Below are 19187 nucleotides of genomic sequence, written 5' to 3'. Positions count from 1 at the left end.
ATAGGTCATGGGTAGGGAACAACAGTTCCCTCGAGCGCCATATCTTGCCTGTTTTGGATCCCTCTCGACTTCAACACACCTGAGTCAAATGATCAGCTCCTCAGGAAGCTCTGTAGTGGCCTGAAAAGAATTATGTACGATTGAATCAGGTGTGTTGGAGTAGGGAGGGCTCTAAAACAGGCAGGATATGACTCTCAAGAAACCGAAGTTCCCTAACCCTGATATATGTCCTTCAAAAAAATAATAACATAAAAATAACATTGAAAAACAATTCAAGGAATAACAATCACTATATTTAAAAAAAAAAAACAACAACGTTGCCATAACATCCTCCACTTTCGAAACATGTTCAAAAAAATTTGGTTTGTAATGTTTTTTTTTGATTTAGCATTGAAGTAATCCGTTGACATTAACAGTTTCCATCAGAGATGATTGAGAAAATTATCCGCTTGTGACTTTCCATTTGTTTCATTAGGGTTTGCCACAGCAAGTCACTTAGTTGGACACAATTTTTGACATTCGTAATTGTCTGACAAGAGTAAAAAAGAAGCGAGCCGCTCTAAAATGACAACATTTACATTGACCCTGGAGTCTTCACTGAAACCCTTCGTTGAGGTTACTCCTTCGGAATAAATGTGACCAAAGAAGCCAAAGAAGAGGCAAAACGTGCAAATGAATCCATTGATGCCATCTGAACGACGAGTCAACTTGTCGATGTGTCAACTTTGCTATGCTATGGAATGCGAGAAAAGACTGACTGGCTCGTTCAAAAGAATCATTTTCTTTTGTTTCTAGCGGACATTAAAGTCTCAAGTAGTTCAGCCCATCTCGCTAATCCAAGCATTCTCCAAGTACATTCGAGGTTTTCACGATTTTTTGCGTCACCCCTACACGCTCGTTGTATGACTTGAACAGCTTTCACTGAAATACGGAGACCGATAATGAAAAGAGACGTCAACATGTGGCCCCTCGCACATACATGGATTAAGGAAAAAAAAAAAAAAAACATGCCTCGGGGCTTTGCATACATGCACAAACCTCTGCAAGCCCCGTGACCTATCTGTGGGAATACAAGTCGCTGCCAGCGGAAAAAGTAGTCATTGGTTAGAAAATGTAAAGAACATTGGAATTGAAGGCTCAACAGGAGAAACTCCAACCGCTGCGTTTGGATACTTTCAACGTGATTGCAAAGGATTCTGTTTAACGTCATCGTAGCGCCCCGGCGTTCTCGGAGGCTTCGTTTTGGCTCCAGTGAAAGTCCTCCTCGGTTCGTGTTTTGGCGCTGCTGTTGTGATGTTTGGCCGTGTGTCTAATCGATGTCACTTGGATTGATTCCTAATAGCTTTCTTGCGTCCATGAACTGTATATTTACTGAAATACGTGTACGTAGGAGGTTGGTGCACAATGCGGGAAAACAACGCGTCCTCCCCCCCGTGACCCGAATTCAGGTGCCGCGGATTAAATCTCACATTTGCCATTGAAATCCCCTTTGAAGCAATTCCTGAATTATTAGTTCATGATGCAGAGTGACGTCTCCATGGAGTGTTGAATACAAAACTTGTTGAGGAGCGTTGTGGTAAAGAAAGCAGATTACGTTACATGTCGTATAAACAAACACGTTGATTACCAAAAGGTCGGGACACGGCATGTTCAATCGAGTACAAATATATTTCACCTTCAAACTGCTTAGCCTCACCGTTATTTTGTAACTGCTCTCATTTTTTAATGCATTCAATGAATGTTGATGCGCAATGGTGGTTCATCACCACCGGTTAGCCAAAGAACTCTTACAATTAAATTTCGTCCCCCCCCCCCCCCCCCTTACATTTCATAACTCTCTGTTCATGTTGTAACTTTTACAGTGAATATTCTAAGGACAATTGATTCTTTGTTTGTATATAAATAATTCGGTCTCTTGGGTGCTTGCCGACCCATCAAGTGTGAAATTAAATAAGATCATACCGTATATATTTTGTCGACCTGCTTCCAAAAATGAATAAGCCGTTCTTGCACTTTTGTCCCCCGTTGCATAACAGTGGGAGCTAATTTACATAATAAACGCCCCCACAACCACTTTCAGGCCATTTTGAGATGATACCATCTAAAACGTTATCATAAAGACACACCCACGTTCCCCACGGGCAGGACGGCCAAGTGAGAGTGATGGTGTGAACTTCCAATAACTAGTACATACGCGATTGCTCAGTGAAGTTCTTCACGCAGTTTAAAAATAAAATAAAAATTAATATGTCCCTGCGCACAGTGCTGCTTCCATGAGTTGGGAAAACTGTTCTAGGTGCTTGCTTTTTTTTTTTGCTCTGTACTCCCAGACCCACAAGAAAAAGCCCATGCCTGATTTTTTAAGTTTCTGATAATGAAATATATTCTAGATATGCAGCAGAGCCTGAATTTCAAACACAAATATCGCTGATAATCAGGTTAATTTAATCGTGTCATGACAAATCAGAGTCATGATTAAAATTCAATTAATTGCGCAGCCCTCACTAAGATTTTTCATATTCAGTCTACTCAGGAAACAGTCACGGTTGACAATTCCAAATTATATATATATATATATATATATATACTGTATATATATATACACACACACACACACACACAAATGAAAATTCTCAAATATATGGTCATGTCTCGAAACATGCTTCCCAAAATACATTCCGAAGGTATTTTGCACTTTTGACTTTGGCGCACACGTGAGACGCTATAAGGCTAGCAACTCTTTTGCCTCTTGGTTTTCAACACTTGTCATAGTCAACAATCACAGTTACCTGGAGAACACTTGGTTCTCTTATTGATTCTGTTGCTGATGTGTGTTAAGAGACCTGTTGATTTGTGGTAAATGATGGCTTTCATTTAGCATGTATGATTCTGGCTACATGAGCATTGAGTAAAAAAATAAATAAATAAACAAAAAAGAGGTCATGTGCCATTTTACTGCCTTCCTGTATCTCGCTGCAATGGTGTTGCTCAAAGGCGATTTCCCGTCAAGGGTCTGTTTGTGAAATGGGACCATAGCAACGATTAAAAAATAAAAAAGGGGTACATTTTTGATCGGTGAGAGTGAGATGTGTTTATTGGGATTTTTTTTGTATTTAATAACCAGAATTTCTGGAATACGACACATCAAAAGCTCCAGGTAAGTGTCGACAACCAACAATAGATCTCCTGCTATCCATCAGGCAGCACCATATTAAAACTAGTCATGAGTGTATTCAGAATATTACTGTTTGGGCTCAGGAGTACGCTGGAAAAATGATGTCAGTAAAAAATAGTTTGTTGCCGCATCTACAAACATAAGTGAAGGCGCCGCCATCCAAGGCGAAGGCCATAAATCATCAGCATCCACAAACGCCGCCGACGTCTCTCTTGAGCTTGCGCTCATCTGAGATCCTCTGACACAAAATGGAAAAGTGTGCCTTGGCCTGAAGAGCCCACGTTTCAAATTGTTTTAGTGAGCGCCGGTTAAATCCGGCTTGTCAAGCGCTGCGGGCGAACGGGGGGAAAAAGGACCATCCGGGTTATCCAGGCAAAGTCTGTTTGCTGTGTGTTTCTCATCGCTAAAGTCGTGTTCCTCGCCGTCTTATTGACAAGAACAAGTAACGGCAATAAGTCTTCGTCACTCTAACGTATCCAACACCTTGAATTTGTATTACACATTTCATGTTATTTTTGGTGTTGATATTTTTTTATTCCGTGTCAGAACACATCATGTAGTGAATATTCCCGAAAGCTCTTGTGCTCTGGTCAACGGATATGTTTTTCCACCCACTAGACCCAGATTCCAATTTAGGTTGACACTCTTCGTCCTCATAATTCCGAGAGGAATGTCAGAAGCGAGGTGGTTCACCGTAAGGCCATCTGAAGCGTGTCCACTTTGTCGGACCCTTGATCTTCTACAACTGGACTGCAACATATTGTGTCATCATGGGCTCACCTCCAGATGGGCGATGTAGCGGTCCTTTTTTATAAATGGGACAGAAAACCCACCATGTAAATATTGGCGTAGACAGAGGTAAACATACTCCTGATGAAACGTATAGTATGCGCCACCATCTGCAAACAAGTCTGACAGCGTGACTGGGAATTCAAAAACCCTCCTACGCCGCTTGAGAAAAACTTTCCAGAAGAATTAGTCACATCAAACTATATAAACGTTATAAAAGGCACCATTCTGCATTCGCTCCTGTGCTATGGAGTCGCTATCATAAGTCACACAAGAATCCCCCAAGCGGCATTTTTTTTTTAATGCTACCGTCATACACAGGCATCACTCTTAAGACTCAATTGCGAATTTTATTTCGGAAAAAACATTGCCCCTCTCAAGGTTTACGAGGGCAAAGGGCTACCGAACGTAGGAGGCATTTAGCATCAGTCCGTTATGTGAAGCGGGGGGGGGGGGGGGGGGGGGGCATTTTGATGAAGGGGTCCCGGTCCTCCGCGGTGCTAACTGCGCTCGGCTTGTCGGGGCCCGGATGACTTGTTTATTTGGACTTGGAGGGCGCATGTCCTCGGCTCCTGGGCTCATCTCTGAATAAGCTGGCACGGCGGTGTTTTCGTGAGCCAAAATAAGCATCGTCAACGGCCAAATAGTTCAGCGCGGTAGGGAAGGCGTGTGTTTATTTACCGCTCACCCACTCCGACTGAACAAACAACGAGCGAGGATCTGGTTAAGGATTATTTTATTACTTCGCAGTTTGTACAGTTTCTACCATGGAAAAATAACATGTAACACAAGACCGTATTTACAATTCCATTTTTACAAAGTGTCTTTACAAGGTTTGTGTTGCTTCCAAAAACAAAAACGTAAAACAAAAGTAGAGACGAAAACACACGGGAACATCCACTTCCACACACATCCAAATCAAACTAGAATACACACATAAATAAATATCGACATTCACTGACTGTTCCACGACAAACATTTCTACAGCCAAGATGTACAATGCATCATTTCCACACGTTATAATTTCATGAATAAACATCGCATGGTATTCCCAGTATAGTTCTTTGTTAATCCGTTAATGGAATATCTCTAACATACTGAAAAAGGAGCATTTAAGTTTGCTTGTTTTTTTTCTTTCATGCCAACAGTCGTCATGCAAAAGCTCTCCAATTGGAGCGCCGACTTTTTTTTTCTTTTAAAAAGTTGAATGGACTACATGCAACGGAACTCCGATTCTGGGTTAGACAACCGTGACATCAACCGTGGGTCAAAATAAATAGATCTCGTAATTTTCTTCACAAATCTGCGACAGAACATATCGTTTCTCTGTGTTGCGCGTTCTCGCGGACCGCCTTGAAATTACGATCGCTGCTGCTGTTGTCGACGTGTCGGATTCCAATTAAGAGCTGCGTACTAGCAAATGCACAACAGTCGACTTCGCCAAATGAAAACTGTACACACCGGTCTGACGTAGGGAGTCAGAAGGGTTCGGAAAGGGATGTCTTGTGGTGCCTTGAAGGGCGAGGACTTGTTATTTCATAAATGGAACGGGAGGGTGGCGGGGGGCGTTGCTTTTCGGGAGAGTTCACCATTCCACGCTTTCTTTCCGGATAGTCTCTGACGGATGGGAGGGAAAAAGCGACTGGATTTGCCTCACTTTGCGACTCAGTGTCTTTCGACTGATGGTTTCTGGTGATGCGAATGGTATTGCCGGAGTCTGGGCCCTGGAAAAAAAAAATGCTCAAATTAAAGTGCGAGCCACGCCGGAATTTAGGGAGTACGTAAGACAGAAGACTCTTTTAGAGAGCGTTTGAAGGACATCAGGGAGTCGGGAGCAATTTTTGCACCTCTAGATTTCTGCTGCGAATCTCTTCAAAGCAGCGTTTTCATCACACATCAGACTGTTGGTCAAGCTCTGACCTTGCGGTGTTATTAGTTTCATGGAATCGTTGGATTTTACTTCCTAGCTCCACCCACACACGATGGGTAAAACCCCCCCGAAATATTTTCACTTTTTCTTTTGTCCACATTTGTTGTAAAGTGCTTCTCTACATTTATTGAGCCGGGGCACAAATTTCACCTGAGAAAAATCGCACGGCACATCACCAACAAGGAAAAATGTCCAAAAAAGTGTAAATACTGTGCTGACATACTGATGATTGCATCTCAATTCCATTGCTCATTCAGCAGCATGAATGGCAACAGATGGACGCAAAGGTTAATTGTAGCTTCTGCCATCTAGTGGAGGAGGATTTAATTTTTCCGTCCATCACTGGCATACTGATGAAAAAATCGATAATTTCATTTTTATTTATGTTTTACCAATTCAGTGAATTAGTATCATTTCCCACACGAATCTTTGATGATCTCTCATGGTACACTGTGCTGCGGCACAGTGGTTGAGAATCACTCGTCGAGGAATCAAGGTTCAATTATAGTCGGAATTGGGCAAAATCTTGAGTTCTTTCTGAAGCACTCCTAAAATTGGCATTTCAAACTAAAATGTCAGACCTTCCAGCCTCTCTTTTTTTTTTTGGGCTGGATTTCTTGACACGCTCTGCATTACTCATGGTAGACACGCCAACTAAATTTCATGCTCCTAACCGCCTTTGAAGGAATGAATAAATAAAAACACACGACCGGACGAATGACAATTTTTGACAGTCCTGCCCATTAATGGATAGCATTAATATGCTTTTGCATTGTCTGTTTGTCTGTTATAGCGTCACAATCCAGTGACTCATTCAACTATGTGTCAGATTCCTCAAGTCGGCAAATACAATATTGCAGTTAGCGTGTCATGTTGCAGACTGATGTATGTAAAAAAAGTCTGACCAAATAAAAAAAAGCAGAGTGTCACAATCATTCTTGAACGCACGCAACGCTAATCTGATTTAAAGAGACGAGCCTGTCACGGTGATTTGCGACATCTCCGATTTTTGGCGTCTAAGCGGACACGCGCTCGCATTCGTTTGGATTTTATATGGCAGCTTGGAGTCATGAAGAAAAATACTGTGTTTCATCCGCGCATGAAAATATGGACGTACATTGTTGTGTTTGTATTTCTTTTTTTTTTTTTTTCTTCAGAAGAAACAAGTTTCAACAAAATGTGTTTAAATGTATATCAAACCTGTCAACCTCGGCTAATAGATGCCCTTATAAATAATTACGATTCCCCTTACAAATCAACAAAAACCCGTACAACAGCTTACTGCGCATGCGCACATCATGCTTTATCAATCCGACCGTACGCAGCGATGAAAAAAAAAATGCTATCCAGCAGGTGAGACGATTTGGATTTGAGCCAAAATGGTCTTTGTGAGATCGGTTCACAATTGTTTTTGTTTTTTTTCCCCTATAAAAGTTGTAATACGCCGTACATGATTTGAAATGATCCAAAAAAACTTATAAAATACGGGGAAAACTTACAAGTTGACAGGTATGGTATATATACATACACCGTTATATGGGTGTATATATATCTAATATGAAGTGTGTGTGTGAGATAGGCGGCATCTCCCTCCAGTTCTCAGCATGAATAGAAAATAGATAAACGGTCGATTCCCTAAAGGGCAGTACACATTGCACTGATTTGATCGTGCTGGAATAGTTGAACGGTGAGAAGAGCCTGATGTGATGAAACCAGTGACAAGAGTCAGGAGTGACCTCACACTTACGATGTTGATTGACCGGTAATATGTTGGGAGTCTGGAAGGTCTTAACCGTGGCGGGGCCTTCCCCTCCACTCGTTATTACTTGCACCTCCAGTCTGTAGTAGGTGGACGGCCGCAGGTTGGACACGACCAGCAGATTGTGATCCTGCCGAGAGACACACGCAATCAGATGAAATCCTAATGAAAGTTGGCAAACAGGAGAGGGGAGTATCTTTGCACAAGACTCAGACAAAAACAAATCATGGCTTTCATAAGGCCTCCTCGTTCTCGTCTCTGCAGCCGGCCTGATAAAGCGTGCAGTGGGTGGCGTTATTTATAGTCGAGCTCCAGAGGCTGGGAGGCGCAGATAGGCGCAACCCGCGTCGGTGATGGAGCAAGATGATGTCAAGAAGCCGTTCTCGAAAAAGGATGAAAGGGAAAAGACGCAAAGGCAGATGAAACGATATGAGAGTGTGAGAACAACGACGTCGCGGAGCTTTTCCCAGAGTGTCTGTCCGCACAAAAGACTCATCCAAGGAAGGCCACGGGGTGTGAACCCAAAACCAGGCTCAGCACTGAGAAATAAAACACAAAAGATGGATCTTTTTCTTTCACGGAAACACAAGTGACCTGTCATAATTCATCATAGAACTCTTACAGGAGTTTTAAACACTCTATAGACAAGGAACACCGCCTCTTGATTCAATGTATTCAACAAGGGGATACGTGTGAATCATGGTCTCTGGTGAAGAACATAATTTTGCAGTACTTCTTCTTCGGTTTTCTTTTGGGCGCTGTCAGAATTTGTAGACCGGGTGTGAAGTGGTTCAAAAAAACCTTGTTTATACAGTTTGATGAACTACTGGAATATCATCTTGTGGTTGTCTAAATCCATGCATTTTTAATTCATTAATCATTCAGGGCTTGCTCGAAACCCATTTGTTTGTCCTTAGTTGAACAATTTTGACATTGTGAGCCACTCCACACTTCCAATTTTGTAGGTGGGCGTGCTTGGAGTTTAGTCTAGAAGAGGTGTGTCCAAACAGAAAAAAAAACCACACCCAGAAAAAGGATACAAGGACACAAGCGCTACTTTGACATTGTTTGACTAAATGCTAAAACCAATCCATCAAGCAATTACGTGTTGTAGTTATCTTGAGAAAGTGTTACATCACGGATTTCTGATTCATGGTTCTGGGGTGGTCCACAGCCCTGCATCCCATTAGAATAGGTCTCCACCCCCCCACCTACCCACCCCCCCTAAAAAAAAACAAAAAAAAAAAGAAACAAGACTAATCAGTAATACGCTGTCAATCATTAAAACAGTGTTTGAGGATCATAATTAATCATTCATGTCTTATGTTCACAAATCAGACCTCAATACGGAACAGAAAGTGGAGGTATACATTTTTGCTTCTGAAACGAAATTATCGTTACATGAGGCTTTATAATGAGATGATGAAAAGTAGGTACATGATCTGCGCTCGCGTGCTGCAGTTATAATCGCCCGTACGGTCGTGGGACAGTTAGCCATGTTAGCCCGCTAGCATTGGCAACAGCCGTTCGCTGCACTTCTTAGGCGCAGGTTGTTAGCTATTTGCATATTCTGGCGTCATGTAATTATTGAAGTAATCCGGGTGTGGACTTTGTGTCAAATAATATGTCCAGCTGCCATGTACGTTACTAAGTGTAATTATTTTTCTTTGGTTACTAGATTGTGTCATGACACTGTGTTTTGTTTGAGGTTTTGGGCAACAAATACACGTACACAACATAAGAGGTACCTCAATGTGTTTCACATCTTTTAAGACATTTAAAAAACATCTTACGAAAAGAGGGTACAGTACTTTGCAACAACAAGATTTTGGAAAACATGATTTACATTTTTAATTTGATTTTCAACTCTGTCCCTGGACACTCTGGAGGAGGTGGGCAACGGGAGGATGCTAGCTAAGCTAAGAGCTATGATGGACAGACCCTCCCACCCCCTCCAGGCCACCCTGACAGCACTGGGCAACTCCTTCAGACTGATACACCCGCGCTGCAAGAAGGAGAGGGACCACCGCTCGTTCCGGCCGACTGCTGTCAGGCTCTTGAATAGACGGTCCTGAAAACCTAGACTCACCCATTTTTAATCGGCTTATATTTATATTTTATACTTGATATTTAGATTTATTTCCATAGTTTTTGCCTTCTACTTTCTCCCTTTCATAATTTTGCTGCTGTAAATTGGAAATTTCTCCATTGTGAGACAAATAAAGGTTTTCTTATCTTAATGATGCTTTGAAATACCTCAATCATCAGTCCGGGAAAGTGGCAAAAGCATAGCTCTTACCCTGTGAGGGTTGCATTAGGGGGCATCTTATACTCAGGAAATTATCTTTGAATAAAAGACAGATAACTTGATGGCATGAGAGTGTTACCCTGGAAACTAGAGCTGAGCTATGTGACAAAGCGTCTGTATTTCTTACCGGAGGCAGGATTTGAGACTGGGAAATAATGCTGTTGGGCAGGCTATTCTGTCGACTCTCAGTGGTGATTTCTGCCCAGGTGACTTGAAAACCCGTAATGCGTTGGTGCGCCGCCACCCGAGACACACGCCACAGGAAGCTGCCGGTGATATTTCCTCCGTTGATGGAAAATGTTGCCGTCAGGTTTTCGGGCTTGGCCAAAACTTTAGGAAGTACTGCAGCTGTTCGGAAAGAGAGAGGAAAAATACACTTCTTCAGTATCTTGCCAAATATTCAGTAGAAGATTGATACCATTTTAGGTCGGTATGCTATCTATAAAGCAAAAGGGGAATCGGTGAAGTATGCGTCAAACCTGAATACCGCCGCCAAGGACGTTGCTTTTTCATCATCGTTGCTCTGTGACGACATTTTTGTAAAGCCTCCATCAATCAAATCGACACTACATGTTTTTGTACACTGGCCTTGCAGGAGGTATGCGCTCCACGGAGATCTGTACAAACCGACACATCGTACTTGTGCAGGGTGTTAGGTGCCAGACAATTTCTTGGCCTAATCAGAATTTTAATTATTTTTTTTTTTCGGTGGCCAGAATCCCAAAATGTTGAAATATTGTTTTGATAGTTTATGTATTCTTTTTCATTACCTTGATTAAATCCACTTGCGGTGTTTAATCGCTATATCAACACTAATCAGATGGTTTTGCGAAATGTATGGACACTTGCCTCCCTCTCCCGGGCAGGGGATGTGTTTGTGAGTCTTGCTCCGGATGGTAGCGCAGGACGGCGTGAGGAAGGTGATGCTCTCCTCCTTAGAGCGTCTCTTGGACTTGAGCATGTGAACCGTGACCTTGTACTTGCAGGAGAACAACAGGCCTGGGAGGTTGATGTAGTTCTCCTGAGCCAAGAAACACAACCATTGAGTCCCGTTGATGATTTTGACATGACATTGGGGGTCACGTCCCGCCGAGCCTCTGAGATAATTAAAAGCGCGGCGCCAAGGCGGATCACATTCCCGCTCGGGCTCAGTGAACATGGCTCCCATTAGAGAGCCTCACTTTCATTCTTTTCGCTACGATAATTCTTTCAGGTCAAACCTGTTCATGTTATTGCGGGACCATTGAATGTTTGTGATTACTTATTTATTTCGAGCCAGCTGTTGATGAGACAGAATTGACAAATTTCAAAAATACAACTCATGGGATATGGATTTGACTTTTTGTTTCGATCTATAAGGCTATAAGAATGAAATGCTACTGACCGATTTACTGAAAAAGTTGAATGGAGTCGCCCTGCGATGACCATACATCGTTATGCATACATCTTTTTGGCATTGTTTCCTCATCAACCCTTTCGGGCACAGCTGTGGACAGCTTACCATGTTATCAGGTTACAGGGTGCATGAAATGGCCATCGATGTATTAAAGTTAATGTCATACCTCAAAATTCTGTTTGCAGTTGGTTTGGTAAAAGAAATATTGCGATTTAACGACTTTCAAATGGCACTAACTGGTAATATACAGTGGAGTACATTACATTTTGGAGGTCCAAGACTGTTAATTGTTGAAGTGGCAATGTAAATTTTAAAACCATTTTTCTCACCAAGCAGTATCTACGGTTCACTTCAAAACGTACATTTGAATCATTTTTGAGCACCCTTTCATCTGGGTGCTGGTCACGTTCGTATTATATATATATATTCTTTCTGCCTACATTCTTGCTGCTGGAGGCTGTAAATTTCCCCAGTGTGGGACAAATAAAGGATATCTTATCTTATCTTATCTTATTATATTGTATTCGATATGCCTATGACGGGAATACATTTCCAAAGCTTGAACTAGCAATATAGAGTACATCTAAACAGACAGTCATTTGAGTTTAGTACACATTAACCCTTTCAGGTACAGCAGTTACTAGAGTGGACAGCTATTCACATGTTTTCTCTTATATTAATTAATCTCTAATGTCATCACTGTGCATCAACCAATCCAATGGACCCTCTTATGTGGGTTGCCATCCATTACCATTTTTTTCCCCCATGTCTGAAGTGTATGCAGAAAAAGTGGTTACGATTGGACGACTGTCCGTCTCTTATGTGTTGTGTTGTATTATTTTGCCATTTTATGTGAACTGTTCTTTTGATGGCGGTGTGGGCACCCGCAGCGGCTCCTCTCTCTCCTGAAGAATGTCATTTAATCTATGCTATATGTTGCACATGTAGCACATTTGACAATAAAATTGACTTGACTTGACGACTAATAAAAACACTTGAGGAAAGAATCCCGATGTAGGTTATGTTGTTTGTGCATGAAAGGGTTAAAAAAAAAAGCGGTCCAACAAGGTTGCAATTTTGACCCAAAGCATTTCACTGGTCAAATTTTGGTGAGATGTTAAAGACAGAAGAAAATGGATCAAATAATTTTCTACTTTGGTCCAGACCAGAGAACCAAATAATCTGAACACACCCTCAAACAAAGCACAGAAAAAAAAAATCACATTTCTTATTTCCTTTTTGAGGAAATATCGCTGACGTGTGAATTTCGATCTCTCATTGGAAAAAGTGAAGCTTCTAGATTAACAGGGCAGGGCGCTCCCTGGAGAGCCGTCGTGTAGATTCTCTCTGATACCAAACAGCTTTGATTAAAAGTGAATGAGGCGCTGCGCTCACATGAAAGCACAAGGCTGGAATCCTTCCCGGCCATCTATAGAAGCAGGATGTATATTTCCTAGCAACCACAGTCGGGCTCCCCAAAGAATGTGTTGATTGGCCAGGTCTCTGCCATCCTGTATCAGCCTGAGCACAAACAGTCCCCCCGCGCCTCCCTCACCTCCCTTGACTCTCCGAAAAGAAGCCTGGTGTGGAGGCACAGTCAATGTTGTCCTCCATTCCGGGAACATTTGCTTTATTAAATGCCTTTTAGTGGCCATCACCCCAATCGCCTGACCACAAGACTGAATCAGAGCGTTCACAACAACAGCCATTGATTTGCTGAGTGCCTTTGGGTTTCAGGTTCACCCGAATGGAGGATTTGTCCGGGCTAAAGCATTAAACAAAAAGAGGAGGTGCGTGCTTTGCATAGCACAGCGCCGCTGATGAGGATCTCTCTTTGCTCTGCCTCAGCAAAGTTGGCCCAACTTTTTCAGCACGAGACCAAAATTTGAATTTAGTTTCCTTTCTAGGAACCCGACGTGAACTTAAAAAGTTCTTTGGCAAGAAACTGCATGTCTGTTTAAAAGCTGCTTAAAAACTGACCCACAACCCATTTTGGAACACAAATCAAATTTGGGGGGGGGGGGGGGGGGGAACCCTGACTTAGGCTGGATTGATACAACAACTGCAACTTTGGGCTCCCGAGTGGCACCGCTTGGATTTGCCTCATGGCAGCATGGAATGAAAGCATAGACCATTAAATAAGGTCTAAATATGGTACATTAGAGCTATGTGGACCATTAAATAAGGAAAAGGACTGGAGACGGCAGTCAGCGGAGTAATCCTAATGTTGCCTGCATTCAAACAAGGAGGTGAAGAGTCACTCCAGGCTAACTAGTGATATTTGAATTATTAAGTAGCTAGTGTTTACTTCTGTGCTGTCGCTGAATGATGTGGACACTTTTGGACCTGTTAATGTATGCGTCTTTTGGGCGCATGAGGGATGTTTCAGGTGATCAGTACACTTACACGTCAAAGTCAAAAATCGGAATCGGGCACTTTTCCAAAGCAAATCTCATAAAAGGTGGGACACGGCCGGTGGATACAAACCTGCGTGGAGGATTTTTCTGGTCCCCGCGTCTCATTGTGGTGGCAGTACTCGGGCATCCATTGGATGTGGTAGCGGTTCATTCCAGGCTCTGGAACATAAGACAGATAGAAGGGAAAATGTTTTAAATTAAAAAAAAACAATTGTGATAAAATCATTAAAATGAAATACTCCAAAACGCATAACAGTGTTGTTTGTAGTGTTTTGCAGTGTTGTAGAACTGGCAATCAAAGCCGGCAAGCATTTTTACTACTTCTTTATAGCAAAAACAAAAAAACAAAAAACACTGCTGGTTTAGTGCAGTGGGGCTGTAAATAAAACAAGCAATTTGTCTGGGGAATGAGTTGTTTTCACCATTTTTACTTTTAATGCAGTGAATGCTTAAGACATTAGTCAATAACGATAACTTCTCTCTTGCTCGACAAAATGGAAGTGGCCAACTTAGGTCAATATTATTTCAGCGAGATTTGAATGTATTAAATATGTCCACATATATGAAACACCAAGTCCCCCTCCAAGTCTGTAATGTCGCCATGTACAAAGTTGCCCCTCCCCTTTCCTCCTTTCGATCCTGACAGTATTTGATTCAAGAAAAGATATATTTCATTAGACAGGCAGAAAAGATTAAATGACAACACTCCAGCTTGAGATGCAGATAACTAATCGCTCTTGTCCTGTTTTCGAAAAGCGGTCCAAACTTTTCCACTTGAAAAGTTGCCACTGATTAAATTTCTCAATGCATGTACTGTATTGTTAAACTGATAGAAAATGTCGTCTTTTTGTGCTTTAGTCAGGCTCTTTTTTCCCATCCCTTGTTTTTTTTCTGCAGCGGCCTTTTGGGAGGAATCTCTAAAAGCCCACTTTACACTATCCACTTGGCTGCAAACGCACACGGTTAGCGGCTAGCTAGTAAGCAGAACGAAGCGTTTAACAGCTGAAAATCTTTCCAGATATTTCCTCCGGGACTTGGTAGAGACTTAAAGCAGAGCTAACAGCACATAAATAGTGGACAGATGCACAAGCCGCACGGACGACGGCGTTGCAGCTGTTTGCCATCAAGTCGGCAAAATGTCAATTTGGACCCCAAGTGACTGAAAAATAGGATAGTAATCCACCTCAGTTTGGCCCAAATGGCCTTAATTGGACACATTAGCCTTCATAAACGTACTCTCATGAGCTCATCATCGGTGTGGCCCTCCTCTTATGTTACCAAACCCATTATTCATTCAACTGTGTCGCTTGAAAGTGTGCGAAAACGTGTCTGATTAATAATTGAGCGATGCTCCGCTCGCCTCGCAGCGGGGGCCGGGGTTGCGGCGGGGAGATAAAAGGGGCCCTTTGAAGGCTTAGATTCAGCCCTGGCACTCGGAGCCCCTGAGCTCTTTGGAAGCAGAAGAGAGAAATTATAGAGTACCAGGAAGTACAGGGGAGGGAAAAAAAATAAAAAGATATGCTTAGCTGGTGTTTGGCACTGAGAGAAGGTGTCATGTACAACAAGGAACGGGAAACAAAAAACAGGTAGACAACAGGAGGGGCACTTGATACATTTTGAGTGATAATGTAGCGATTCACTCAGCTGGCTTTAGGTCTGATGCCGGTCGATGTGTGAAAGGTTGTCTTTGTATATGATGGAGTGGCAACCAGTCTCAGGTGTGCAGTATTGCGCCTTGTGCCAGAAGTTCGTTAGCATGGCCATGAGCTCTATTTAACCCGAAATAAGAGAACCAGTATAAAAAAAAAAAAAACAGACAGATTGATCGATGGATGGGATCAATCAGAACTATTGCTACCAGACCACCATCGTACTGTTGGCCTTATGTTTGAGTGTCAGTCAGACAGGGATATACAGTCAAACCTTTGGTTTTCGAACGTCTCTGTTCTCGACCAAATCATTTTTCGACCAAAGATTTCGCGTTTTTTATGCCTTGGATTACGACGGAAAATCGGTTCTCGACCAAATTGAGCGCACTAACACGAGGAAGTGACGCTTCCTGGGTAGACGAGGAAGTGACGCTTCCTCATGTATCGTTCCATTGTGAGCAGACATGTTCAATAAAGATTTTTTTTTTTTTTAAAGAGCGTGGTTTCGGTTTTCGAACAAATCGGTTTTCGAACAGCCTTCTGGAACGGATTATGGTCAAAAACCCAGGTATGACTGTACTGTATTATCTGATCAAGTTTGGTGTTCTAGAGATAACCCAGAATCCCGGCATGAATTCAGTTCCTGACTGTGTGAAAGTGAATGTTTTTCTCTGTATATGTGCCTTGTTAGCGACTCACAACCAGTCCAGGGTCTGCCTTATGGGCTTGGTTCCAGATCCCTAGTATCCTGAGCATGAGTAGATGTATAGAAAATGGATGAATGGATAGAATCAGTAAGAAGTGTAGGTACCAGCCTGCTGCTGTCCTCCAGCCTTTTGTCTGCATTTCGTGCAGACAGCGATATATTATCTGATCAGGGACACAATGCGCTTTGCTTTGCTGTTCCACAGACAAACCAGAGGCCCAGCATGGGTTCAGTGACTCAGTGACAGCGTGTGTGTTTCCCCTTGGCTTGTTATGGACTAGGGTCCAGTCGGAAGCGTATTCCGCCTTTTGCCTGAAGTTAGCTGGGCTAGACTCCAGCTCACCCATGACCCCCGAGCAGGATAAAGAGTCTAGAATGGACGGGTGGAATCAGTCAGAACACTTGCTACCAGACTGCCGCCTTCACTGCCGTCCTACAGCCTTTTGTCTGCATGTTGGGCAGACAGCGATATATTATCTGATCAAGTACATGGTGCACTACGCTTTGGCGTTCTGGAGACAACCCAGAGGCCCAAGCTGCTTTGGATCACAATGAATGAGAGTTTAATCACGGTCCAGTTAACCTGTCCCTTCATTTTGTCTGTCACACAAACCAGATGTCCTTAGACTGCAACTCCACGGGCTATCTTTGTGTTTACAGTAGTAGAACCGGGCTTGCCGGAGCCAAAGACCGGGGTCATCCCTCAAGTCTAATGAATGGCAGCGGCACATACTGTACGCTGCAGACGGGGAGAAACGAGGAGCCTGGAAGAGGATTTACAATGTTCTCTAACACAGTGATTCCCCGGCGGTGATTGATCGCAGTTAGCAACACTCCAAGCCAACATTTGCGAACAGTTTTGGGCCGACTCCATCTCCTCGCCCTTTCTTCTGATTCAGCAGTTGGTGTCTCACCAGGCCTTTCCCTTCAAGCCAGGCTTTGCATTCTTGACTCTGGGATGTAGAGTTTGGCTTGGCCCAATGACATAGATTAGTAACAGAACATAGAGCAGCCAATGGGATTTGACAGGTTACCCTGAGAGCGTTGCTTTCAAGGCTTCCATATTTCCACTCCGGTATTAACCGAAGACATGGGGAATGGACGCCGCTGGGACAGGCAAAGGCACGATCCTTCCCGGGCCGCGTGACATCAGCTCTTGCAAGACAAAATGGACCGCTTCACCGCCCGAGCGGGGATCTATTAAAGGCAGCTGTCAATAAATCCCAACGCGCAGCTCCCACTCGGAGTGTTTATTGTTCTTTACTAAACAGTGGCTCCGCTCTGCCAGCCCGTGTGCAGGTTTTACACTTCCCCCCCACCTCCTTTCCCCCACCCCCGCCCCGCTTCAGCCCTCACACAAAGACACATTGATTCATTTAGTCCATCTACACAATCAGGTAACTATGAAGAGATTCTTCCATTGTTTGGCTGAGGAGAGCCAAGCATAACACATTATTATGGCATTCATCATTCCTGGCCTTAAACGGGGTGCTAATGTGATTTTATTAAAGCTATAAATCAATAAAGATTTTGTTCGTACCGCCGCGGTTCTTCCAGTAGACACGAACTTGCAGCTGGCCATCTTGGTAGAAGGGTGTGCCCACCTCCAGCGGGCCAGAAGGTCGCTTTGCCTTTGCCAAGGTTGGTCCAGCGGGGGGTAGCTCTTCTTTCTTTGACTTGTGCACAGATTTTACTAGGGGGAGAAATGAGAAATATTTTCTTCTGCAGTTGAAACGCCACATTGATTCTCTCATGGCCGCAGCGTGGCGACACAAAGACAACAGTTTCCTTGTCAAAACCAAGCAGCCACAACACGTTCTTTATGCATGAGTGTGCCGGAGCTGGATGGGTACCAACAGGCTTAATTCCAAATCCAGCCAACTTCTATACTACATAAAAATGTGTATGCCTGTAGCACTGAGGACTCGTCTGTCCGCTAACAGTTAATAAGAAGAATTTTGTGCTCATGGAATGCAAACAAACTAAGGAAAACTGACTTTAGTGACGGATCAGCAAAATCACACAGAGCGTGACTTCTTCAAATACTTTGCCAATTTAGTTTGCTTTAAATATGTCGCACTACATTTGAAGTTATTTTACATTTAATACCGTTTCATTCCAGAAACAATCAACCATTCTTGACGTATGATGTTGCTTGGTTTTTTTCATTCACTCACAAGCTTTTGCCAGTGGTCAGGCTCATGGCGTGTATGCTTAGAAATGTCAGCTTGTATTAGCCATATTGGTCTCAAAATGAATGACACTTCACAATTCTGAAGGGGCACTTGGGAGAGGGCAAATTATACATATTCTTGACCAGATGTCCCTTTCCATCCGGTCTGGATATTTTTTACTTTAAGTTGACATGTCCCAAAATATTCCCATTGTGCTGTGTCTTGCATTTGATTTCCAAATCTCAACTAAGGATGGGCATACTTCCTCATAATTTCGATTGAGTGTGTTTAATTAATTGTGTCTTGTGAGCAATTTGAGCAAAACGGTCTGCAAGACGGATTCATTGCGGATTAAATTCCAGCTGGTTCACTGTCTAATGACAATAACACATAATTAGGGGAGCAACATCCATGTATACCGACACTGTGTTTCATGTAACTAGAAGTTCAATACAACACAAAAATACTCGACTGTGTATGACTTTCGGCATACCGTATTTTCCGGACTATAAGTTACAGTTATTTTCATAATTTGGTCGGGGGTGCGACTTATACTCTGGAGCGGCGACTTATGTGTGAAATTATTAACACGATTATGTCATTTCACGTTATTTTCACATGAAACCACAAGAGGGCGCTCTCGGCCCGTGTTGATAAATCGACAATGAGTCTGACGTAAGCGACGTAGAAGAGGAACCGGCGCATCGTCTACCTGCCGAGTTGGGGGAGTTGTTTAAAAGTGACACCGAGGATGAAGATTTCATTGGATTTAGTGATTTGGAGTGAAACTGATAGTTTGGTAAACTTCTTAGCATGTTCTTAAAGCTAGCTATCTGATTAATTCTTAATATGCGGCGCGGGCACCCGCAGCGCTGCTCTTGTTG

The 19187-nt window shown here is 42.9% G+C and overlaps 1 protein-coding gene across 1 annotated transcript in view; it reads right to left on the bottom strand.

The window, feature by feature from the left end:
* Window positions 1-4683: 4683 nt before the first annotated feature.
* anos1 (anosmin 1) overlaps window positions 4684-19187 on the bottom strand; it is a 61473-nt gene continuing 46969 nt past the window's right edge. The window contains exons 9-14 of the mRNA XM_086124367.1: window positions 17670-17822; window positions 13845-13933; window positions 10811-10982; window positions 10089-10309; window positions 7642-7783; window positions 4684-5688 (exon numbers count right to left, since the gene is read on the bottom strand). Coding sequence (XP_085980493.1) covers window positions 5630-5688; window positions 7642-7783; window positions 10089-10309; window positions 10811-10982; window positions 13845-13933; window positions 17670-17822 — 836 coding nt within the window. The 3' untranslated portion in view covers window positions 4684-5629. The remainder of the gene's footprint in view (window positions 5689-7641; window positions 7784-10088; window positions 10310-10810; window positions 10983-13844; window positions 13934-17669; window positions 17823-19187) is intronic.

This window comes from Hippocampus guttulatus, chromosome 11, assembly GCF_054856545.1.
Source record: "Hippocampus guttulatus isolate MCC_2025c chromosome 11, RoL_Hgut_1.0, whole genome shotgun sequence".
NCBI lineage: Eukaryota > Metazoa > Chordata > Actinopteri > Syngnathiformes > Syngnathidae > Hippocampus > Hippocampus guttulatus.
This window is presented reverse-complemented; position numbering and strand designations above follow the sequence as displayed.